At 35.6% G+C, this 26229-nt stretch overlaps 1 protein-coding gene across 6 annotated transcripts in view; it reads left to right on the forward strand.

Annotated features, from left to right (window-relative positions):
• The window catches only part of CLASP1 (cytoplasmic linker associated protein 1), a 351771-nt gene that overhangs the window by 262938 nt on the left and 62604 nt on the right, over positions 1-26229 (forward strand). For all 6 annotated transcript variants that reach the window (XM_078146793.1, XM_078146794.1, XM_078146796.1 and 3 more), the window contains 4 exons: positions 3618-3681; positions 6925-7088; positions 10606-10684; positions 11002-11145. In XM_078146793.1, the coding sequence (XP_078002919.1) occupies positions 3618-3681; positions 6925-7088; positions 10606-10684; positions 11002-11145 (451 nt within the window). The remainder of the gene's footprint in view (positions 1-3617; positions 3682-6924; positions 7089-10605; positions 10685-11001; positions 11146-26229) is intronic.

Here is a 26229-nt window from a genome sequence, read left to right on the forward strand (position 1 = left end):
GTGGTTTCTTTAATCAGTAGTGATTTAGATTTTTTTTCATATAACTATGGATAACTTTGATTTCTTCATCTGAAAATTACTTGTGTATATAGCCTTTGACCATTTGTGAATTATGGAATGGCTCTTATTTTTATAAATTTGACTTAGTTCCATACTCATTATATATTTGAGAAATGAAGACTTTATCAGAAAAACTTGCTGTAAAATTATGGCTGTGGTGCATATTAACAAGATGTAGTTTCCCTCATTATCTTTTTAAGTAGATCTGTTTTTACTTTTGCTTTGTCAGAGTTCATGATTGCTACCCCTGTCTTTTTTTAGTTTAGCCGATGCATGTTAGATTCTGCTCTAGCCCTTTATTTCATTTCTGTATGTGTCTTTCTGTTTCAAATGTGTCTCTTGTAAACAACAAATTGTTGGATTCTGGTTTCTGATGCATTCTGCTATCTACTTCTGTTTTGTGAGTGATCTCATCCCATTCAACACAGTTATGATTACTGTGTTTTTTCCTCCATCCCGTTTCCTTCAGTTTCTTTTTCTCTCTCTTTTTATACTTTCCCTCCTCACAAGTCTATTTTGCTTCTAACCACTGCCTCCCTTAATCTGTCTTCTCTTTTTTAGCGTCTTCCCCCCACTCCTTTCTTTTATCTTCATCTACTACTTCCCTGTTGGGGAAGTTACATTTCCGTACACAACTGAATGTGTAGATATATTCTTCCCTCTTTGAACCAATTCCAGTGTGAGGTTTCAAGCTTTGCCTGTACTCCCTCCCTCATTTTCCTGTCCACTGTAAAAGCTCTATCTTGTGCACCTGTTTTACATGAGAAAATTTTCCCCATTTTACCTCTCCCTCCCAATGAACTCCTAATTAGACACCCAAAATATTCATTCCTCCTCCAAAACAGTGAAAAAAACCCCAACATAATAGAGTGACCAATCCTTTTTCTTACTGCTTTGATTGTTCTTTCTTTATTGTCCCAAATATTGAACCAAGATCTGTTGCCTTACAATTTTTATCTACTGGTAAATCACATCTTGAGCTATTGAAATCTCAAGTATTGATGTCATCATCTATTACATTAACTATCCCTGGCAGCTTTGTGTCAACTACAGGCCATCTATGTCTTCATTCAGATAATTAATTACAACTATTGATAGGACCCTTTGACATACCACCAGATAATTAACTTCAGGTTGAAGTTGACCCATTAATCTCTACTTTTTGTGTTTCAAACAGCTGTGAATCCACCTGAGAGTAGTAACTTCCAAGCTATATTTGCTCCTGTATGAGCTTGTTATGGACAAATAATATCCTTTGCAGAGAGCACTTTATTAAATGTCGTACTAAATTCAAGATATACTATGCAGATTAGACTCTATCCACCGATCTATATTAATCAGGTAAAAAAGGGAAATGACCAAAGTTCATTTGACTTCTTAATGAACCAATGTTGACTTCTGGCGTTGGTCCTGAATAGGTTTTCTGTGTAGGTTGGCAATTCATAGTACCAGTGGAAGCATTTCAGAGTAGGGCCAAGGCCACCTGGTTGATGGCAGAGTAAGAGCTCTATCTTGTCTGTAAAAAGCCTCAAATGACAAGGTATATATCTGTATAGGTGGACTGAATAGAGATTGGTTTTTGAGGGCAGAGATGGAATCGGAATTAAGGGCCTAAACTTAATTGAAAGAGGAAAGGATGCTAGCAGTTCAAAGAGTTTGAAAGCAATTGCCATCCTCATTTAGATGTGAATTGCCTTTAAGTTTTTATAATTTAGTCATATTCGTTTGTTTTTCTGATGGGCTTCAATTGACATAGATTCTGGTTCACCTCATTTGCCTGAATGGGAGCCATCCCATATAACAAATCATTGTTTTGTTGTGTTTTGTTTTTAAGATAGGAAACGAAGAAGTAAAAAAAAAATCAGCAAAAATACATTAAAAAAAGTCTGCTAATAAGTTCAGTGTGCAACACTTATGGACTTCTCACCTCTACAAAGGGCTGAGGTGGGATTGTCTTCTCTTAGATCATCTTTCAAGCCATGCTTATTTATTATGATTTTGCATTATTCGCTTTTGACTTGTGTGTGTGGGGGGGGTTCTTTCTGTTTACATTGCTGTATTAGTCATTGTATATGTTATTTTCTTGGCTCTTCCACAGTTTGTTTAGTCATTCCTCGGTCTACTTTGTTTCTAATTCTTTGTTATCACAAAAAGTGCTAGTTATAAATATTTTGGTGTAAACAGAGAATTTCTTTTTATGAATGGCCTCCTTGAAGTAATAAAATCTCTTGATCAAAGGGTGTGGAAATTTTAGTCACACTTTTCATAATTTCAGCTTCTTTTTTTTTTTTACAAAATGGTTTTTACTGATTCATAGCTCCACCAACAATGCACTGATGTGACTGTGAGAAACAAGTTTATTAAAAGGCACAACAGACAACTCCTAGTGTGCCTCACTTTCTTTCAAATGTTTTTAATCTTTTCTGTAATTTTGATAGTATTCAACTTCAGCCTGAAGTGATATTGTTGTAGTTTTATTTTCATTATCTTTCGAAGTGTTTCAGAACCAACTATCCCTGATCCATTTTGATGTATTAGAGAATAGACATATGTAAACTATTTAGAAGGCCAAAAGATGTAGAATAAGCACTAAACTGAGGCAGGGGGCCTTCATGGTTATTTAAGTTGTCAGTGACTATATCTGTAGCTCTAGGAACATCACTTGACCTCTCTGGGCCTTGGTTCATTTTCTTATTTTTCAAATAAAGAGGTTGAATTAGATGACCCAAAGTCCTTTTACCTCTGTAAAGTTTAATATTTAGAGCAGAGATAGCCATAAATTGAGAATTTTGGTTTCTTTATGATCTGTGAAAGCTGACACTTGCAGTCAGGTGGCTTTGAACAATGAATGTTTCCTGCTTTCTGCTTGTATCCAAGATTCCCTCTGATTTTAGTAAACTAATGACCTCTCAGAATCCATTAGGCTCTTTTAAGCGTAGCTTTCAAGGTAAGCTAGTATGAAATTTCTGTCAAATCAGTGTATGCCAGAAGAATTAATACTCTTGTTTTGTAAGTAATTTTTGAAGTGACTTCAGCTCTCTGCTGATAATCAAAATCAGTTCATTACAAACCATGAGTTCAACTGCAGGGCGGCCCATACAGTTTTCATGCTATTCTAATGAGGTGCTGAAATGATGACTAAATAGATAACAGCCAACCAAGTGCTTCAGGGGCCCAGGAATAAACCCCTTGCCTGGTTATTGTCTGCCCACGGAGGATGTCTTCTTCAGAGGAATTATTAATGTCCTTTTGAAGCGTTTTTCACATGATAGGATCCCTTGTGTATAAATAATTATAATTTTATTAATCCTGTTTATGTCAAATGTAGATGTCTTATTACATATTGAAATATTTAATATTTTTAATGTTTTCAAATAGGCTAAATATCTACTCTTTTAAAAAGCAAGCTTGCATCTAAAAGTGAGACTCATCAATGACCATGGGTTAAAGACTTCTTTACATGTATTAGCAATTCAGAGAATAGAGCTATAGCGAGCTTAAATGGATGTTTAACCAATTCTAGTCTCATTTATTTATCTTTATTGTTTTTCTGCTAGTCGAGTTGAATTAAAAAGACTATGTGAGATCTTCACTCGAATGTTTGCTGACCCTCATAGCAAGGTGAGTCTAGAGAACAGCCTGAGAGCTCTTACATTGATCCTTACCTGCATGTTCATGGCACCTGAATTACTAGAAGTACCTGAGATTGCAAAACCCACTGTGTGGGATAGCATTGAGTTTATAGATGTGAAATTGATGTTATTGACAACATTTATTTTCCCATCTTAAAAAATCTGGCATTTTTAGTAGCTTCACTCTTTTAAGTGCTGTAAAGTATATTCTTAAGGGTATATGTGGTAGTGAAATGATAATTTTTTAGCTTAGAGTAAAACAATGTAAAATTTATAGGGTAAAGAGTATATAAACAATTACAGTAGTAAGAATTAACTTTATTATCTTTAACCACGGTAAAGCATTTATATATACCACATTTGTCTGAATATAGACTTAAGTGTTATTAAAATTTAGATTGTGTAAAGTTTGAGGGCATCTTATATAGCTAATATGTTTGCTTCATTATCCATTGTATTGGTTCAAATATCGTCTGTAAAATGCAGTTTTTGTGGAAAGGAAAAAACATTTTATGCATCTGAAGTTCATGACTGGACTCATAAAATCTTTTTGTCCTTTCAAAAAATATCATTTAAGGGTATACCCAATATTTGAACCAATGATGTGTGTGTATATATATATATGTGTGTGTGTGTGTGTGTATGTGTGTGTGTGTGTGTGTGTGTATATATATATATATATATATATATGTATGTTAATAAGAGAATATATAAAATTGAAGCTTGTGATTTTAGACTTATTAAAGCACTAAGCAAAGTGGAGTCCCCCAAAATTAGTTGTATCATATATGTCAATTTACCTATCCAAAGGCTACAGCTAGTAGGAACTAAAAAAAGTCATAAATTATAGCGGCATGGAGCCTGAGGCTAGAACAAATAGCATAAAGCTGAGATTAAATGCCAACTAAGTGTTTAGTGGGTCCATGCCAAGAATGAAACCACTTCCCATCCCATGTATGATGAGGATAATTCTGGACTCAGAAGGTGAAAGAGGATCCTTTCTACAAAATTTATTTGGCGTCCCTAATTTAAATTTATGCCATTGGATTGAAGAGAAAGAATCAGGAAACAGAAGGTTGTTATTGGAGAGAGACATAATAATGATGATAATAGTAATAGTAGCTAATATTTTCATATAACACTTATTATGTGTCAGGCACTGGTGCGGGTTGAACAAAAAGATCATTTTTACAGAAAATTCAAAAGATGAATTTTATTTAGGTGTCCAATGGATTAATTTCCTGATGTGAAAGATAGATTTTAGAAATGTAAGGCAAACCTTATCCAAAAGTATATTCTGTTCTTGAGCTAGGGATCTTCTCTAATCTGGGGACCTTAAGATTAAGATATGCAGCATCTTAGATGTGTAGTAACAATTAGGAATATTTAAATCTTCTGGATTGTCTACCTTATATGAGAGTAAAATGGGGCCTCAATTCCCATATAACCACTAAACCCTGGCTTTTCCTGGGTTCATATGCAACTTTAGTTGTTCCACAACCCTTCATTAGAAGTGTTTTTGTATAGCTTTGGCCTCTTCCTAACAATTATTTAATACATTTGTTACTTATCTCATTGGGTATATCCCTGATTATTCAAGCTAAATGCAAATGCTGTGTTCTTTAGGTTAATGTGAAGCCAACTTGTTGGCTTGTTATCATGTTTGGTGCCACTAGACTTTATTCTTAAATATTGGACCACACTTGAAAAAACCTGCGCAGAACAGAACTAGAAAGCTTGGCTACTTCACTATTGACAGCCCAACCAGCATTGCTCTTATTTTCCCTTAGCGGGCATAACCAGAGCTCTTCCTGTAGGGAACCATCTTGATTGTTAAAGAGCTCTAGACTGTTTAGATGAGAGAAATTCTCTATTAACCATAATTTAGCTCTACTCAAATCCGACCAGCTTGAGAGTTAAGTTAGCCTATAATAGGTGAATCATGAAATCTTGAGTCACTGAGACTCTTGTGATAATGGAGGCTAATGAAGGATTTCAGATAAAGTATAACCATTTTAGAAGAACATTATCAGTAATATCTTTAAGAGCCCTTATTGAAACAATAAGATACAACATAGAAAATAGAGGGAGTTTATAGATAGTTCTGGAGATTGATGAAATTTCTATCACCTATTCGCCTCTAGATTGCTGATTCAGAACCAGAATGTGATGCTAATGAAAGAAATTTGTTCCCATCAGATGGCTCTTGTACAGTGAGTTTGTTGGGGGGAAGATTCTCAGTTTAGTTACTATATGTTAGGTGTTTTTGTGGGATGAGAAGCCACCCCAATGGCTGGGACTCAGTTCTTTCCCTGTAAATGGTTTTGTAAGAAATCTCCAGGATTGAACAGATGTCATTATAAAATTGAACGTACATATATAATTAATTGGTAAGGTGCTTCCTGTAGAGCAAGTTGCGTTAGCAGGATATGAAAACAAATTGCTGCATTTCTCCCTATAATTGGTTCAATGAAATTCCAGTTTGGCCCCTTCTTTCACATTAGGTATTGCTAACAATTACATTGTCATATAATGAGAGAATGAAGTTAGGAATTTTATAACAAGTAGAGTAAGTCTTGATCAGGGAATAGCAGATGAGAAAATAGGATAAATTAAATATTTAGAAGTTCTGTGTTAAAAGCTGCCTAAAAATGTCAGCAAATACACAAGAGTAGATTTCCCCTTGCCTAATTTATTAAATCCTAAATTGTTAGTGCACTCACTGAATACTAAAGTAAAATGAGAAACAGAATAGGATTATGAAAAGAGACCTGGAAATCTTCAACACTAGCCCCCTGCCTTCTAGCAAGATTTATTTTCTCAGTGTTCCATATTTTAAAGTCCTGTGTTGAGGTATGAAAATTTTTATTGTAACACTGCAGACATTGCCAGCATACTTTTGTTTTTTGAAAAACTCTGCATCATGGTACTATTAATTCACAATGTGGACTAACAAATGGTTTGTTTTGTTGCATGGCCTGCTGTGCGGTGGAATTCACAAAAGAGAGTAAGTCCTTCCCCTTTTTTTCCTCTATTTTTCTGTGACTGTGTAATGTTCATGTTTATTGGGGCTGTTAACCTAGTTGATTCTATTTTGACAAAACCACCTTAGAAGTTTTTCTATTTGTTGTCTACTCTTTCTCAGTATTTTAATTCTAAATGACCTTTTGGTGAGCTGGAATTGGCATTAAGAACAAGAAATGATAAATTTTCAACTATGTATCCTTTGTAGGTTTTCAGTATGTTCCTAGAGACTCTAGTGGACTTTATAATAATCCATAAAGATGATTTGCAAGACTGGCTTTTTGTTCTTCTGACACAATTACTTAAGAAAATGGGAGCAGATTTACTTGGATCTGTACAAGCAAAGGTGCAGAAGGCTCTAGATGTAACAAGGTAAAAGTGTGGAGGCTGGAACTGTCTTTTTTTTCTTTTTGTATCCCCAGTAGTTAGCATAATGCTTGGCACATAGTAGGTACCTAATAAATGTTTATTGACTGGTTGATGAGCATCCTGTGATTATTTCACAGTTCCTTTTTCAGCTCTTCATTGTAGTTCGTGTCCCTCATCTTCTTTTGTCTGTCCTTCATTCAGATCTTAACTTATTCCATCTACATAACTACATTTGATTTCCTTCCCATATATCAAACCATGCAAACTTTTAATTTTCTAGCTATTGTTGTTTTTAGTGGTGTATATTTATCTTTGTGAATGTGCGTAGAAGACGTAAGTGCTATTTGCTGCAAGGGTAAGAGTCCAGGAAAGAAAAGGAAAGTAATGAGTTGAGTATCAGAAAAATTCCATTCAGGTTTTTTGTCTTCTGTTCCTCAAACCCAAGGCAAGTAAATAAATGATTAGAATCAGATCCCATACTCTGCCAAATTACTGTGCTCTCTATTGCATGATTTATGGGCTGTGGGGAGTACACTGATCAGTCTAGTAGATTATTAACACTGTGCTACAGGTCAGAAAAGAAGAATTAAATATAATCAACTTGGCTTCTTGGGGGAGTTATTGCTTATTTAAGTTATATGTATGTAACTTTGTAGACTTTACCAGGTTGCCCCACAGTTTTTTTTCTTAAACATTCATACCCTAGTTCTGCTTTGATTTCTTTCCCAAATGTGTAAATGGGGGTGAAATTCTCAAACCATGTTATCATTTTTGTTCTTTGTTCTTATTGGGATGAGTAAGTATCTTTAACCGTTGCTTCCTAAACTTCACATTTACTTATGATTACCTGTTTTAGCCTTTTTCTCATAACAGCCTTGTAATGTAGGTGGTGTGGGTATTTTTATCCCTATTTTATAGTTGAGAAAGCTGAAGTTCAGAGGAATAAAGCATGACATGATCGCACAGGAAGTGGCCGAGTTGGATCTTGAACCTAGTTCTCCCAACTCCTAAATCTGTTGTGCTTTCTTCTGTGCCTTGCTCCTTTTGGGGGCCTAATCAGAAATATATTTAAAATTCTGCTTGTACAAACAAATTATCTTCCAGAATTTGCTGCTTGCTGCAGGTGTTTAATTCAGCTGTCAGCAAGGTGGGGCTAGAGGGAGATAAGGAGAATGCAGGACTAAAAATACCACCATATACTATGGGGAGAATCTTCGTGCATTTGTTGCACCTCTGAATGGCTCACTGGTCAACCTGGAAAAAATGATGCCATATTCAGCATTGATTAGGGTTTTATGTTTTCCGTGCTTGTAGAATCATTACTGAATATTTGATTTTCTCTTTTGCAAAATTGGGGGAGATAGTTTCTGAGGCAAGGGTTGCAAAGAGAATCCAAGAAATCTTTTATTTAGTCTCAGTTTTCTTAGCATTTTATTAGCATCAAAGTGGTGATACATCTTATATAAGGAAACCTCATCAAATATTAGAGGTGAAGGTTATCTTAGAGATCTTGAAGTACCTATGAGGAAACCAAGGCTACAAGAAGTGTGACATATGTGAATGAATCAAGGTCACTTAACTATTTCGTGGCAGACCCTGGGCACTCAAACCCCAGTCCCCCAGTGTTCTTTCCACCAGTGACAGTCTCACATTGTGACAACCTAATTTCTTTTCATCCTTAAATGTGTAAGCAAGTTTGTAAAATCAACAGAAAAGAAGTATAGTGTCGGTGAGACAATGACAAATACTATTAATAGAAGTAATACAAGTAATTTTAATTATGCTATGATAAGAAAATGGTAATACAGTGATATATGTAAAGTACTTAGCACTGTTCCTGGCACACAGAAGGCACTTAATAAATGCTTTTTCTCTCCCATATACATATCCCCCACCATGGTGCTTGATACTTTAGAACTATGAGTGTTTTCTAAGTTATAGTTTTATTCTTTTTTCCATCTCTTGTCCACCAAAGCTCAAAAAATGTGTTTCTCTTCAATTGAAAATAAAACATCATGGTATTGTAAAAAGAAAAACCAAAAAATTATTGCACTTGAGTGAGAAGACTTCAGTACGAATGAAAACTCTTCTACTTAAGTCACTTAACTCTTCTGAGCCACATTTTCCTCTAAGACAAAATGAAGGGGTTAGATTAAATGATCAGATTTTACTCTAGTCACAATGTTGTCCTGCCTGCTTCCAAGGGTTGTTCTATGGATATTAATGTGTGTTAAAGTGCCTTGTTACGATAAAGCAAAATAACTTGGAATCATAGGAGCTGACAAGATTAACAAGAAGAATATAGTTTGAGTATATTCAAGACACATTTTTAATCTTTTGCTCTTGGTTGATACTGTATGCTACTTTCAGAAATAGAATCCAGAGCTTGATATACCACTGATTTGACTTAAAACAGTTACCAATTTTCTTATTCTGTGTTATCTTCTGTAAAATTGATTGGCAGTATAGATCCATAGCTATTTTATAACTTCTGTGAATGTGAGTTATAGAATTGTTAGCAAATTAATTGTGACCATATAGGTACGTTATGACGTGGTGAGATTAAATTCTGTTTGTGACTTGTAAAAACTGATTTCCTTGCTTCCTTATAGCTGATATACATACTACGAGTAGATTGCAGTATCTTCCACTTCTTGCTTTGGGTCATCAGTGGAGAAACTAAGGATTAATTTGACCAGTGGTGATTATACCACCTTTTTCTTTTAGGGATGGTCGTCGGAGCTTTGAAAAGAGATGAGGAAAAGGATTGTCTTATTTGTAGGAGGCGTTTACTTCATCTGCTTTGGAGAGGGCATTAGTTTCTGAGTGCATTTTTAACATTCAATTATTTAGCATCAGTTAATGAATAAAAGTCCCCATTTTTAATGTCTTGCCTTTGGGGTTGGATTGGAGGTCCTATCCCTGTCATACAAATGAAAAAAAGTTGCTTTACTCCTTCAAATCCCTGTGATTTCTTCAATGTTGATATTCTATCCATTAATGCCAGTCACATCCCCATTAACTATATTAGGGTCTAGTCTACTGTGACCAAACTTACCATCTTGCAGCAAACCTACTATTGATTGGCCTCTTTGAACCTGGCCAAAGTGGTCAAGGCAGTTGGAGTCCTCCTGACTTCAGGGCCAGTGCTCTATCCACTGAGCCATCTAGCTGCCCCATTTTAAAAAATAGATTTTCTTTTTTTTTAATTTTTATTTTTTTATTTTTAGACAATTGGGGTTAAGTGACTTGCCCAGGGTCACACAGCTAGTAAGTGTCAAGTGTTTGATCTGAGTCTGGATTTGAACTCAGGTCCTCCTGACTTCAGGGCCTATGCTGTATCCACTGTGCCACTTAGCTGCCCCTCACTTCTAAGTTTTGCCCAAATGATGCATAGACATTCTTGAAATAATTTGTGTTGCGCAGATTTTGTTTGCCCTATGTCTGTTTAGATAGTGTTGTACTGTATGAACCTATTTCATGACAGGACATTCTTATTCTTTATTTTGTGTATCTCTAGGGATTCTTTTCCATTTGATCAGCAGTTTAACATTTTGATGAGATTCATTGTGGATCAGACACAAACACCAAACCTTAAGGTCAGTTACTCTGTTTGTTATAAAATACATAAGTATTTGGCCTTTATACCTAACTTCTATACAAGAACTATATATGTTTGTATGCTAATAAATTTATTATGCCGTATATGGGGTAAAATATACCAATAATAATAACATCAATAAAATTAAACGACTTTATGTTTAGAAATAAAGAAGGACCTTTTCATCATTACTTATTTGACCAGTTCTTTTTAAATCTCCCTAGATATTGTCACTGTATGAAATATTACAAGCAAAAAATCTTACTATGAGTTCCCGATTGTACACTTAGGGTTTTCAACAATTCAATTTTGCAGGTCAAGGTTGCAATTCTGAAATACATTGAGTCTTTGGCCAGGCAGATGGATCCAACAGACTTTGTAAACTCTAGTGAGACAAGACTTGCTGTTTCAAGAATTATAACCTGGACAACAGAACCAAAGAGTTCAGATGTGAGAAAGGTATGTTCAAAAAATCGCTAAAGTCTGTATATGGAAATGTCAGACTCTCCGTAGGTGTGTGTTAAAAAGTGATCAGTCAGTGAATGGCCGCTACTGTTTTCTAAAAATCTCTCAAAGCCCAAAATACTGGTTGAACTTCATCCTTGTTCAGCAGCTGTCTATTAATCTCTCAAATATCTACTTCCAGTTTTTCCGCTTAAGATTGTTCATTGTTAACCAAGATAAGAAAGAAATCAAACAATTGTTTTCTAACACACAGAATTTGTGCGTGTGTTTGTGTGTGTCTGTATTCCTTTTTATTTCAGTTTTGTGTCATATATTTTTAAAAGTAGTATTTTAGTAATCTGGTCTCAGGTATCTGATAATAAAACATATTGGTTAGTTTTATAGTGGAATATTGAAATGACCCAAAGAAGGAAAATTTCTGATTATTTACCATGCTTAAAACACACCAAATCTTTAATTGGGTGGAGTGAGGGAGGGAAAGTTAACCTTAATATTATGATAATGTTTTAACTTTGTAGCTGAGTACTTTAGTCACTGTGGTTACAAATTAGATTTGTTTGTTTGCCTTGTGGGGTTATTTTGTAGGTCAAGAGAAACAGTTTTACAATTAAGTGGAAATTTTTCCTCTCAACACTCTTTAAGCCTGGTGTTTTCATATATAACATGAATGAAGTCTTTTGCATTGTATCAAAGTGAGCTTCCTATGGCCAAGATCAGTTAAACTTCGCTGCTTTGCAAGCTTAATGTTGATAGAATTGGCTTAGAGGTTTTTGATCATAACAAGAATTCTCTGTATTAATCCTTTTGCATATACAGTTGATATCACATCCAGGTAACTTTGTTTTCAAATGAATATGCCGGAAAAAGAGAAAACTTGTTAAATTGTGGCTTGTGAATGCATACCTGAACAAATGTGTCATTTCAGGAACCAGGTTTGTGAAGGGCTCCAAAATAGCACAATACATTACAAATTGAAAGCTTTCATTTCCATTTAAAGAGCATTGGTTTGGTTTGGTTTGGTTTGGGAGCTTGGGATATTGTGGTATTGAGACTTGTTAGAAGTTAATAGGTGTTTCACACGTTCCTAGGTGGAAGAATTGAGGAATAAATGATAGTGCCAGAATTTAAGGAATTCAGTGTCCTACAAAACCTTCATAGAATCCAGGCTGTAGCATTAAACTCAAAGAGCACAGCACATCAAAGACTGAATTGCCATTTTACTTAAGACCAGGGCTAACTCAAGGCAAAGCAGCTGAAGGTGCTCCCATGCCCTTTATGTTTGCCCCAATTTTGCATATTCCCATTTACCTGTGTGTGTAGGCCTCTAGTAGTGCTTTGGGTGTATGAGAATTCTGCACAAGACTTTTCTACTCCTTGTTTATGGGGTGTAGATTTTAAATGTTTCTTTCCTTATCTAGGTATGGCTTATATTTACATATAGGTTATTCATATTTGAAGATAACATGATAGTCTAGGCTTGGTGTGGCATAAATCAAAGTTGCCTAACTCTTTAGCTCTTTAATGAAAAGTTTCTTCACGACTCATTTTTTAATCTGAATGTGTTTCCCAACCAAACTCAGAATTATGAATTGAATTAGACAAAGGGACTATGTGACATCCATAATGTAATTGATATTTTCCAATGCCCTGACTCATTTAATATTATTAAAAATTTATTAATAGTCATAGCAAACATTTATGTAGCTCTTTACAGTTCACAAAACATTTGACATAGATTTTTCACATTTGACCCTTGAAACAACCTTATGTTGTACAGTATTTCAGATGAGGAAGTTAAAAGCTTAAATGACTTAACTAATAAGTTTCAGAGGAAGGAGTCAAACTGAGTTTTTTCCTGCATATCCCATGTTTTATGAATATAAAATTATGGCTGAATTTTTAAAAAATGTTCTTAAATTAGTGTCATACTGATAGAGACATAATATAATTCATTATGTGGAAACTTTCAGTTTTTAAATTTACTCTGAGCATAGCTGATAGATTTGTTTGGATTCCTAAAGCTTCTGTGGTGATTAAAAATTATCAAGATAGGAAATTTGAAACTGGTAATTGGAGAATAATAAATCAGAATAATTGGGCTTTAATCACAGTACTACCACTAATCTACTGTTTGACCACAGAGGAGTTTTTAACCTCTTTGCACATTTCCTTATCTGTAAAAAGGGTGTGATAACAATTTCATATGTGTATATACATATACAGTGCTCTATGTGTATTATCTAATTTCATCTTTAAAATAAAATAATTTTATAATTATATATATAATGAATATATTATATATATAATAATAAAATAAATAAAATAAAATAAAATAATTCTGACCTAGAGAGTACAAGTAGTATTATTCCCATTTTACAGATGAGAGAACTGAAGTTCAAAAAACTTATGTGGCATGCCCAAGGTCAGCCATATGGGAGACTGAGACTTCTGCACAGTTCTCCTGACTCTGGCGTCCAAAGTCCAGTGGCTTTCCTAATGCGTTTTAATTTCCTTAGGGATAATACCACCTATCCAGTATATTTAGGGAGTTGTGGTAAAGATCATTTGAAATAATAGAAACAAAAATGCTTTGGGAAACCAAAAGTACTTTACTTTATAATTGTAGTGTTAGTGGGATGGGTGGTGGTAATTCTTCCTAGAATTGAAATGGAGAATGATCTCTACAATATGCCCTGATATCACAGTCTCCAGGAAGTGATAGTTCTTGATGCTCAGAAAATGAAGCTAGTGGATCAGAATTGAATGTGCAGTGTCTTTATCACCATGGATGGAAGTGACACTTTAAAAGAAAGTCTTTGTAGTTACATAAATGTACAGATGCTATTTGGACTGGACAGGGAAATGTGATCCTAGTTCTGAGATCAAAGAGTTAACACAGACAGCTTTTTTGGAAAGGTCACAGTTGGTTTAATATTTTCATGGTGTTTTCTTTTTTTCTCCTGTGCAGCAATTAATTAAATTGTCATGGGCAAGAACAAGTGCATACTTTGTTCTGAGTACATCGAGAACGAGAATATTGTTGTGGTTGCAATACTGACCCATGAATCTGTTGCTAAAACCTAATGCTGTACCCTAAGAGCATTTTGTTTACCACCAGCAGCTGAAAAACCAGAACCAGGGTATTTTATTTGATTCCTTTAGTTAGTGACTTGTGCTGTATTAAGAAAATTGTAATTAAGGTAAATTTAAGTTTCTTCTAAAGGCTGTCAAGAATAGTTATATTTTCAAAAGATAAATGAGCCAAAGTATAATTCAGTTACCAGTGTTTGGGGTGTAGTCATGCTTGTGTGTATGGACATAAACTATCTAATATGGAAATGTACTTTCAGTGTTAGCTGCACTGGTAGAGTAAATAGATATCAAACTACACACACACACACACACACACACACACACACACACACACACACGCACACGTATACTCACACAGACAGAGCTTCTCTCCCTATTTAAAAGTACTGACTATAGGCATTGTGTATGATAGATTCTGGGGATGAAATGACAAAAAAAAATACCTGAACCCCTGTAGTTAACATTCTATTAGGGAATGCAACCCCTACACGTAAAAATACACATAAAAGTACTCATAAAAATAAATACTGCTGATAGAGTAAGCCAGTTTTTAAAAAAATAAATTAATTTATTTTAAACATAAATACTCTCAATAAGAAAAGAAACATAAACTTAAATATTAAAATTTGTGGGGTTTTTTTGGGGGGGGGCTTGGCAATAGGATTAAGTGACTTGCCCACAGTCACACAGCTAGTAAGAGTCATGTGTCTGAGGCTGAATTTGAACTCAGGTCCTCCTGACTCCAGGGCCAGTGCTGTATCCATTGCACCACCTGGCTGCCCCTAAAACTTAAGTACAAAATAACAAAAGAAGGAAAAAAAGCATTGCCATGTGCACAACAGAAATTAAGAGAGGATTCAAAGTATGAAGTAATAAATTTCCATTTCAAGAAAGCCTTTATAATAAATACTTCTCAGGGGCAGCTAGGTGGTGCACTGCATAGAGCACCTGAGTTCAAAACCGGCCTCAGACACATGATACTCACTAGCTGTGTGCCCCTGGACAAGTCATTTAACCCCAGTTGCCTCAGGGGGAAAAAAAAAAGAAATGAATACTTCTCCTTGTGTTCCGACCTGTCTATCTTTTCTTTGCTTCCTGGTAAGTTTTCTTTTGTTCTCTGCTGTGCACCTATTACTTTGTTCTTTTTCCCCCCATCTGCCCTAAGAAGATACAATTAAGCGTGGATGTGTTATTTATACATACATACATACATACATACCTATACACATACACACATACAGACGTATATGTATATACACAAGCACACACATATATATCCGAAGATCTATACATGTATGTAGCATGTACGCATACATACACTTACATACATATAGTTAGATAACTATAGTCATATTCATATATAGACATATACATTCATATGCATCTATGCAAGGCCATACTTTATTTATTTGTCCTCTGTTTCTCCTTTTGTAAGTCTGAGTTTTTCCATGTTTTTCTAAGTCTACCAACTCATCATTTCCTATGCGACAGCAATATTCCATCCTTATACTGTCTAGTGTTTTTAAATGGTCTAAAATAATATTGATTAATATGGCTGAAATATAGCATAGTTTCCCTATTTTTTTCTTATGATTAAATCTATTTTAGCTTTAACTTTGAGATCATGATTACCATCCCTACTTTTTTTCCCTAAGGAATTCTACTCCTGATCTTTATTTTATATTTGTGTGTGTCTCTTATTTTCTATCCCTCCTGACTCTTCTACTTTACTTCTACTTGCTACTTTGCCCTCTTTTACTTAACCTACCCCACTTCCAAGGCTCCCTCCCTTATTTTCCCATTCCTGTTAATCTGAATACCCTTCTGTTACCCCACCTTATCCTAATCCCTCATTCTTCCCTCTAGAAATTTCTCCTTTATCCTTTCCTCCCTCCTTATCCCCTTAGATTTTTATTTTTCTGAATTTAGAAGACTTTTCTACCCTTCTACCCTCTTAAACCCATTCCCAATTAAAAGTAGGGGTACAGAACTACTAGCCCTTCTCCCCTAATTCCTCTGTGTCAGTTCTTCCTCTCTGATCTCATTTGTATAAAATAGTTACTCTTTTTATCTGTTCCTAAACAGTTTTACTTTTAAAAATCATATTATACTCAGGTCTGTCCCAATCTTATGAACTACCCAATTACTAATCAGAATCTAGGCTTTTTTTTTTATCTTGGCTTTCAGGTAGTCCAGTAATTTTAAAATTATCTCTCCTGGATCTGTTTTCCAGGTCAGTTGTTTTTCCTGTGAGATATTTCACATTGTCTTCTATTTTTTCATTCTTTTGGTTTTGTTTTCCTATAAAGTCATTAGCTTCCATTTGCTCCATTCTGATTTTTAAGGAAGTGTTTTCTTCAGTGAGCTTTTGGACTTCCTTTTCCATTTGGCCAATTCTGCTTTTTAAGGCATTCTTCTCTTCATTGGCTTTTTGGACCTCTTTTGCCATTTGGGTTAGGCTATTTTTTTAGGTGTTATTTTCTTCAGTATTTTTTTGGGTCTCCTTTAGCAAGCTGTTGACTTGTTTTTCATGATTTTCTTATATCACTCTCGTTTCTCTTCCCAGTTTTTCCTCTACTTCTCTTACTTGCTTCTCAAAATCCTTTTTGAGCCCTTCCATGACCTGGGACTGATTCGTGTTTTTCTTGGAGGCTTTGGATGTAGAAGCTTTGACTTTGTTGCCTTCTTCTGGTTATGTGTTTTGATCCTCTTTGTCACCAAAGTAAGATTCTATGGTCTGACTTTTTGCACAGTTTGCTCATGATCCCAGCCAATTATTTGACTTTTAACTCTTTGTTAAGGTAGTGGTCTGCTTCCAGTGTGGAGAATGTACTGTCCCAAGCTTGTGTGATTGTATCAAGATTCTTTTTTTATCATAACGTTCAGTTAGTCTAGTTATTCTTATGTTTTCTCTTCCTGAAATGTTGTCCAGCTCATTCTCCAGATCAGTTGTTTTTCTTACAAGATACTTCACTTTCTCTTCTATTATTTCATTCCTTATATTTTGTTTTATTATTTCTTGGTCTCTTATTACTTCACTGGCTTCCCCTGGCCCAATTCTGATTTTCAGGGAATTGTTTTCTTCCTTAAGATTCTGGATCTCCTTTTCTAGTTGGTTTCATAATCTCCTTGTTTTTCTTGTATTGTTCTTTTTTTCTTTTAATTTTTCCTCAGTCTCATTTTATTTTTAAAGTCTTTTTTCAAAAAGTTTTTCCATGAATTCTTTTTGGGCACATGACCATTTGGCATTATTCTTTGGGGTATGATAGGCTTTTTTTGCTTCAGTATCTTCCTCTGAAGATGAACTCAGGTCTTCTCTATTCCCATAGTAATTCTCTGTGGTTGGATTCTTTCTCCTGTGCCTGCTGTTTTTTTTTTTTCATTTGTAGCGGCTTATTTTTTGTAATCACCTGTAGTTCTGGGCATGGAAGGATGGTGCCTCTGGCCTCAGATCCACCTTCAGTTTTCCCCTCTAGCTTGAAACTAAAACCAAGAATTTTGCCCTCCTAGTAAGTACTCACAACCAGCAGAGTCCCTGCCCCACTGCTTCTGCACTCACCAGGCATGTGCTTGTTCCTTCTCATCCAGGGTGGCATGTCTGGCAGCGTGGCTGGGGCTGGCGTTTATCAGCAGAGGTTCCCTCAATCTTCGCCAGCTCAGACAACTGCCTCCACACTTTGTCTAGAAAGTGAAAGTTCCTGTGGCTGGGGCTGAGGCCACCTCCCAACCCAGCTAACCCCCAGGCTCACTGCTTGTTGTTTCTACAGAATTAGCCTGGAGGTGTTTACTCCTCACAGGGACCAAACCTTGATCCTGGGATTTTTCTTCTGATCTACTGCAATTTTCCTAGGAAGACCACTGATCTGTCCCAACTCTTGTTTATTTTTAGCACTCTGTGTTTGCCCTGAGGAGCTTCTTTGTCTTGTTTGTGAAGGAAATCTGGACAGCTTGGAATTTTCTGATTTATTCTGCCATTTTCCCAGAATCCTCTCACTAAGCTAGTTTTTTAAATAGTATAGATGAAATTTAGCTAGGTTGGCTTGTGTTCCATACAGTCATTACATTCATTTTGAGAACCAGATATTAATAACTTTTAAATTATCTACTATTTTATATAATCAGTACCATCATTCAATTAGCATGAGTCGTCTGGAATTGTTTAATAAACTGTGGTTACCTTAAGCTATTTATTTAAAACAGCTGTTCTCTATCTCTGCCAGCACTGGGGTAGACAAAAGAACTAGGGGAGCACACATAAAACAGAGAACAATACAGGGCAGCTAGCATAAAGTCAAATGTCAGAACCTATGGTTCAGCTCTAAGTGTTGCAGGTGTTTCCAGAAGACAATCAGTGGTGGGCCTTGAAGGACAGATAGGAAGGAAATCCTCTTCTTTTCCTTTCCTTCTAATTTCAATGGACAGAAAGTGTGTTGATTTTTGAAAGTCATTCAAATATAAAATTAAAAGTTGCTTGCAGCCTTATCTACATTATTCTGTTTGAGTAGTTGATCCTACGAAATGCCCACTTAAATTATTTGGACGTTTGGCTTTGTGATTATAGGAAAATTCAAAGATAACTTTAATCAATTTTAATTACACCATTAGGTTCAACAAATAGTGAAATTCAACTCAAGTTATCAAACATTTATTAAGTGGCTCTTTTGTACAAGGCACTGGGGATACAGAAGTGCACAGTCTCTGCCTTACACAAACAAGTATCACACAGTACAGAACACAAATAAAGGGGAAGAAGTAGGGCTTTAGACGAGATGTGTCAAAGATCACTATCGGCTAGAACCAGATTAAGATATATTGGGGAAATGCTTAACAAAGTAAATCAAAATACAGTACAACATAGGTAATAATAATTTGTGGTTTTCTGAGTCAATATGCTGCTGCAGAATTCTGTTTTTACTTGAGTTTGACACCACTGGCCTTGACAGTGTGTGATGTAAGAAACATGAGTGAGAAGTCACATTCATTGTGGGATCAAAGAAGATATAGAGAAGTTGGGACCTGAGCTCCAAGGATTCAGATAATAGAATTTAAGGACTGGAAGAGAAACTAGGGATCACCTAGTTAAGTCATCAAGCATTTAATAAATGCTAGTTATGTGCCAGATATATGTTAAATGCTGGGGATACAAGAAAAGGCAGAAAGAGTCCCTGCTCTTAAGGGGCTTACAGTCCAGTGAGGGAAACAACATACAAATAACTATACACAAAATATAGACAAGATAAATTAGAGATAATCTCAATGGTATGACACTAGCATTAAGTGAGATCTGGAAAGGCTTCTTGCAGAAAATTAATTTTAACTGAAATTTGGAGGACCCTAGGAGGCAGAGAAGAGGAGGGAGAACATTCCAGTCATAGGGGATGGCCATGGAGAACATGCTTGCAGTCTGGTGAGGAAACATCTTGTATAAGGAACAACAGAAGAGGCCATTGCCATTTGATCCTAGACTACGTGGAGAGGGGAGTATAATAAGATCAGAAATGTTGGAAGGAACCAGGTTATGGAAAGGCTTTGAATGCCAAGTAGGATTTTATATTTGATCACAGATGTAATCGAGTTACTGGAGTTGATAAAATCTTGTTTATTATTGAAGGGGAGGGAATGAGAGAGTGAGGAGTCAAAGATAAACCGAGGTTGTGAGTCTGTGTATCTGGGAGGACAGTGGTATCCTTGACAACAATAGAAATTAGGAAAAGGTGATTTGGGGAAAATAATAATGAGTTCATGTTTGGATGTGTTAATTTTAAAATGTCTCTCTATTTCTACATGTCCAGTAAGTAGTTGGAGATGTCATAGTGGAGGTTAGAAGAGAGGTTAGGACTGGATAAATAAAGTCATTTTCATAGAGATTAATAATTAAATCCATAAGAGCTGATGAGATCACCAAGGAAAAAAAGTATAGAGAGAGAAAAAGAGGGCCCAGGGTAGAACTTTGGGAGATACCCAAATTTTGTGGTCAAGACCTAAATAAAAAGGCCATCAGAGGAGGCTGAGTAGACAGAGAACCAGGAGAGAGCAGTACCCCAAAAACCTAGAGAGAAGAGAATATCAAGGAGATGAGATCAGCAGCATCAAAAGCTGAGGGCCATCAGGAAGGATGAGGATTCAGAAGAGGCCACTGGATCTGATTGTTAGTAACTTTGAAGAGTCAGAGGTTCTCATTGTACAGATTAGAAAACAGGCCAAGATAGGCCATGATCACACATCTAATTACTGGCAGAATTAGGGATGAGCTCTCCAGACTCCAAATCCCAAATTCTTTCCACACTGCCATGCTGCTTCTCATGAAGAGCTAGCACTGAGTCTTCTGATTTGAGTCTCTTGATGTGCTCTCATACGGTCTTAGAAGCTGAAAGTGTTCTTTTCTACTTTATATTTCTCTGAACGCTATATACATACATACACACACCCTATCACATTCTGGCTATATCATATATACGCATTTATTGACTGTAGTAAATTGAAACTTCATTGAGGACTTGAACTGCTTCTTTTTATATTCATCTTCTCAGTTTATAATTCTGTATGTTCTTTCTGTTTGGATTTCTGTTTATTTATTTGGTCTAGGCCTGTGATTTTATCTGTGTGAAGAACTGCCTAAGTGGAATCTCTCCACCACTGCCAATCAACAACTCATCTCTAATTTGTAATACCTGAAAATTACCTGAGACACTAAGAAATTAAGTGATTTGCCTCTGATTGCATGTGTCAGATGTAAGACTTGAACCCAGGTGATCCTTACTGCAAGATTCTCTATCCACTACTCCATACTGCCCGTCATGCATGATATGTTGTGCAAGTCATAGGCACTTACTCATGTTTGGGGGAGGAATTTTAGAAGCTGCCTTCTTTCACTTCCCTCTTAATTCCAATATCCTTTCTACAGTGTCCCCATCAGGTGATAATGTAAGGTATTTGATAGCAAGGACTGTTTTTCATTTTGTCTTTGTATTCTCAGCGCCTACCCCAATGCTTTGCACGTAGTAGGTATTTAATGAGTGATTGTTGAGTCAGATCGTATTAGTCACACAGCCTCTGCTACCCTAGCTTTGGAGTCAGCAGGTTGTGGGTTTGAGCTTTGGCTCTGCTGCTTAGTTTCTGTATCATCTTGGGTAAGTGATCTTTGGTCCGTTTTCCTTGTCCGTAAGGTGAAAGAGTGGCCAAATGACTTCCTAAGGTGCCTTTCAACTCTAATATCGTAATAGATTTTTAAAAAAATTCTCTGATCCCCTTTGTTCTTTGTGATTCCCTTCTGTTAATGGAACCCAAGTTTCCATTAGATTTTGTAAAAAGCAGTCATACTGTCATCCTCTCCTTAGTTATTAGCTCCTTGGGGACAAGGCTCATTCTTAATTATCTTTGTAGGTCTAGAATGTTGCCTTATGCGTAGTTGGTGCTTAGTAGCGTTGAGTCGAGTGTGTTCTATTCTTGTTACATTTAATCTTCCTTGAGTCCATTATTTGAGGGTTATTAGAAATCTTTTTGGATATTAATCCTGTCATTTATTATTTTAGCCATCCTTACTACTTTGTGTCAGATACAAATTTGATAGGCATATTATCTTTGTCTTCCTTTCCTCCAGCTTCACGTATTTTCATTCATTCACATACCTCGGGCATGATTGTCTAGTTATTTATTGATCTGTCTGTCTTATCTGTCACAAACCTCTCTGTCCTGTTCAAAACAGTATTTTGGGAGAGCTTGTCAAATACCTTGCTACAATTTCAGTAGACTATATCTGAGCTATTCTTCATTTTATCTGTGAACTTCCTTAGTCTTCTTTCCAAAACAGCATTTATTCTGCATTGTTATTACTTGTGACCTATGGCATCGATAATATAAATGCCATTTTAGATTAGGATTTAGGAGATTATGTGATTTTTCTTTTTCTTTTTTTAGACAAAACATGCAAACTGTGATTCTTCTTGTTCTTATTAAATCTGATTTGCTTTCCTTGGGCATATGCTTATGCAGTGGTAGGAGGAAATGGCTAGGTGAGGATGGTATTCTGAAATTTAAGAATCACTGATTAATTGCCATGTGGGTGATCAAGAATTAGCTAAATCATAGAAAGGAACATCTTGTACTTGTCTATCATTGCTATACTTCCTAGGGAGGGTGACCTTACTAAGGAATACTGACCCACCAGTAGGGTGTATATAACACATGGATTTGGGCCAGCAAAATATTAGATGTCTCAAGGACATTTACATTGATAAAACAAAAATAGTCAAATGTTTTAAATCAAGTCTGAAAAGATTAACTGATTCATTTTTGGTACATATTGTGACATATTTTGTTGCGTAATAGCCTTCCTGGTATCCCATTTGTGTGACTTTGATATCTAAAGGCACTTTGCTCTCTCTTTTTTTGGCGACACTGGAAAGAGCAGAGAACCTGAGTTTAAATTCTGGCTTCTTACATGTGTTACCTAGATAAAGTTACAGAGCCCCTTTGCTTCAGTTTCCCTAAGTATAAGATGAGGAGGTTGACCTAGATGACCTCTAAGGTCCCTCCCAGCTCTTATTCCACGTCTATCAACTACAGAACCTACCTTTAAGGGATTTAACCTGCAGGTTTTTATGAGGAAAGAAAACTGAATGATAGTAAATTTAATGAAGTCCCTATCCTTTTCTTTCATAATTACTTTTTCTTCTTTAAAATCTCTGTAGCCGTAGACAAAATCTTCTAATGTCTTAGAAGAGACAGCCCACCTCTTAAATTCAGGCTCCTCCATGCACACCCAACCCCAGCCATTTCCACATTTTGTTTACATACCCTGTGTTACCTAAAAGAAACTAAACATGTATCCAAAACCATAGGTTTTGTAGACCTATTGAAAATGAAGCTAACTTATAGAATACTTTTCTTAATTATGAATATTTTGTGAGGCTGCTTACAAAAAAAAAAGTTCATCCTTTAGCCAGTCTGAATCATTGCTTCCAACCAAGCTTTTTGGGGAGGTAAAGGATTTTACTTAAGTTGCTAGGTTTGGGGAACATATTGGGAAAGAAATTAAAAATGTGACAACAAATTTCAATCTACAGTGATTTGATGCTTTTTTTTCCAGCCAGCTTTTTAAAATCATATATAAAAATAAAATAACCAAATTAACATTTTTATACCATTCACTCAGTATAAACTGCTCCTTGCTTTAGGAATTGGCTCTTTGCAGAGTTGATATGAAACCTTTTTCCCTTGGTACCAGTGAAACATAAAATGTGTAGATTTGATTCTCTCCAGAGAGCATTGGCATAATAAGTCTCTGTCTTTGATGGGTAGATAATTGATTTTTTTTCTGCCCTGGAATCTTCCTCCTCACTATTCTCTCTTCTAGCTCTTCTGACTCAGCTCTTAAAATCACTGGTAATTTCTGATTGACCTGCTCAGTTAATTAATGAGACTAAAGGCTTTAAATAATATTTAGATTCCAGAATCCTGAATCTCTGAATTCTTTATGGGCTGAAAAAGGTCCTTTAAAAATAGTAATTACTGCTAATGGATATGGGTAGCTACAGAAAGCCATAACATAGATCATTTAATCACTCTGTCCTTTTGTACCTTTGTTTACTATATATGAGGGAAAACTGATTTAGTAAACAAATTTCTTTTATGAGCCAGAGAATTAGTTTACTTAGAATTAAAAGCTAAGTCTTAGCCCTGAGAACAGGTGATGAAACACTTCATTTACAAAAGTGGGAGACAAAGGAAACAGAATATTTCATAAAGCTATCAGATGTAATCTTTTTATCATTTGGTTTTAATTTTTTCTTTGTTATAAGAGAGGGTTCAGGTGGAGGGTGCATATCAGTAAATGACTTGCTAGACAAACAAAAGTAGTACTTTAAAAAACAAAAATAGTATTTTAAAAAATCAAGCAAGAGTTTCAGGAGAGAGAAGGAAAGGTTAGCAGATTAGATACTTGTATAACTACTTTGTAAATAAATGATTCAAATATCAAATGGGCTAATTATATGTTATCGAGTTTATTAAAACTTAAAAGATTCTGTATTCCTTCTTTATATATTGGAAGTGTTGTTATTTGTAACTTCATGTAATAAAAATGTACATCTTAAAGGTTTTGATTCTCTTTTCCAAAGGAATCTGAATTCTCCCCAGTTAAGGTGAATTAGTAGTACTTTATTGTATAATGAGATATTTCTGAGACCACAGTGAATGGCGTAAACTTATTCTAAATATTTTCTAGTATCAGCACTTTCTGCAGCAGAAGTTATTTACTAGACATCATTTTCAAAGGTCCATTTCATCATATTTGTTGGCTTTTGTAGCCTTTCAACAAATAAATAGAAGTTATTTTTTTTAAGACAAAACAAAACAGTAGTCCAGGGAAAGTAACATCCTCAGAAAAAGAATGTCTAACTGATTTATTATCTCCTTTTTGTTATTGGCTTCCAAGTCTTTCTCTCTATTCTCAGCCTTTTCTTGAGCTCCTTGTAATCCACTTATTCATATCACAGTCCCACTGTGCCTTGGAAGATTGGTTTCATGAGTTGCTATGACCTCCCACCCCTCACCCTCCTACCCCCCCAAAAAAAATATCATCCCTTGGTTGCTGCCAGCTTTTTGGTTATGCATCTTTTTCTAAGCTCAGCTAGGTAAGTATTCACTTCCTTACCCAGCCATCACTCAAAATCATTCCAGTTTAGGTTAAGCATATTAGAACTTTTCCTGTGCTTGAACTATCCTCAGCAATCTAGGATTACCTTCATGAGGCTTCACAGTAGTATATTAATGGAAGACTCAGGGCAGAAAACATAACCACAATTGTTGTTTGTTTTAAATGACTCGATGCAAACTGCCTCATTCCTGAATTATGTTTGGAATAGTCTCTGAAAGAGTGTGGACTTACAAAATTTGAATATTGACAAATATGACATTGTCCATATCATCCATTCTTCAGTTATAAAATTATTACTATAAATTTCACACTCAGGAAATGTGAAAAGTAGATTTACTCAGATAATTTGGGGTTTCAGAGCGAAACTCACTTAACTACAGAAATTAAATATTTTCCTCTCATCTTTAATTTCCTGAATAAAAACAATTTTGGATAAGATATGTATAGCATTTCCACTAACTAATGTGGGGAATCACAATTTTGTCGTGCTAAAAGGATTAAATGTTACTGATGGTCTTCCCCCCCCTTTTTTTTTTTGGAATGCCCAGTTCCTGGTGAATCCTATGGGAGCTTTCTGCATAGAAAAAGTTAAAATGTTGATCAGACTCATGGTTATTTTCCATTTATTTAATGGTAATGGTACTTGGATTCTGGAGGAAGCATAACAGTTTGTACTATGTATCTGTGCGCTAAGATGTTTTGGGGGAAAAAAAAACACTGACAAGTGTAAAATATTTTATCTGTACAAAGAATTACTATTAGTAGAAAAATGTTCCTTTTATATTAGATTCTCATACAAACTCAATTTTTGCATTATGCGGGACACTGTGTGCTATAATGATGATAAATATTGAAATCTCATTTCTTTTTCTGTGCTGTGAAAGCCCCAGTGAGTCTTACATGGTTTCATTTTTTGGTTGGGGGTTTTTATTTCTCTTTATTGATTTGCACTTGAACGTGTCAGACAGGTCTGTCTCTGCCCAGTTAACATCTTGGCTGCCTCCTCTCACCCTCACTGGTATGACAGGATAGGATATGAAAAAAGACTTTTAATGCTGGGCTTCATCCAGGTGGATCACAGATGATCAAAGTTTCTCTGGCTAGAATTAGAACTTATTGAGATGCAGCATTGAAATAGTTTGCTTCCCTTTTTGCATCTCAGTGTTGTTGGTTTTTTTCCCCATTAGATAAAAAAATAAGGACTAGACCCGGGATTTCATGTTCTGTAGGAAACTCCCTTTTCCAGTGCGGGTCAGCACCTTTTCTTGTGGTTTTTTTATCTTTTTTACTTTTTTTTGTGAGGCAGTCGGGGTTGAGTGACTTGCCCA

This window comes from Phascolarctos cinereus, unplaced genomic scaffold, assembly GCF_003287225.1.
Source record: "Phascolarctos cinereus isolate Bilbo 61053 unplaced genomic scaffold, phaCin_HiC Scaffold_726;HRSCAF=1367, whole genome shotgun sequence".
In the NCBI taxonomy this organism is placed as follows: Eukaryota; Metazoa; Chordata; class Mammalia; order Diprotodontia; family Phascolarctidae; genus Phascolarctos; species Phascolarctos cinereus.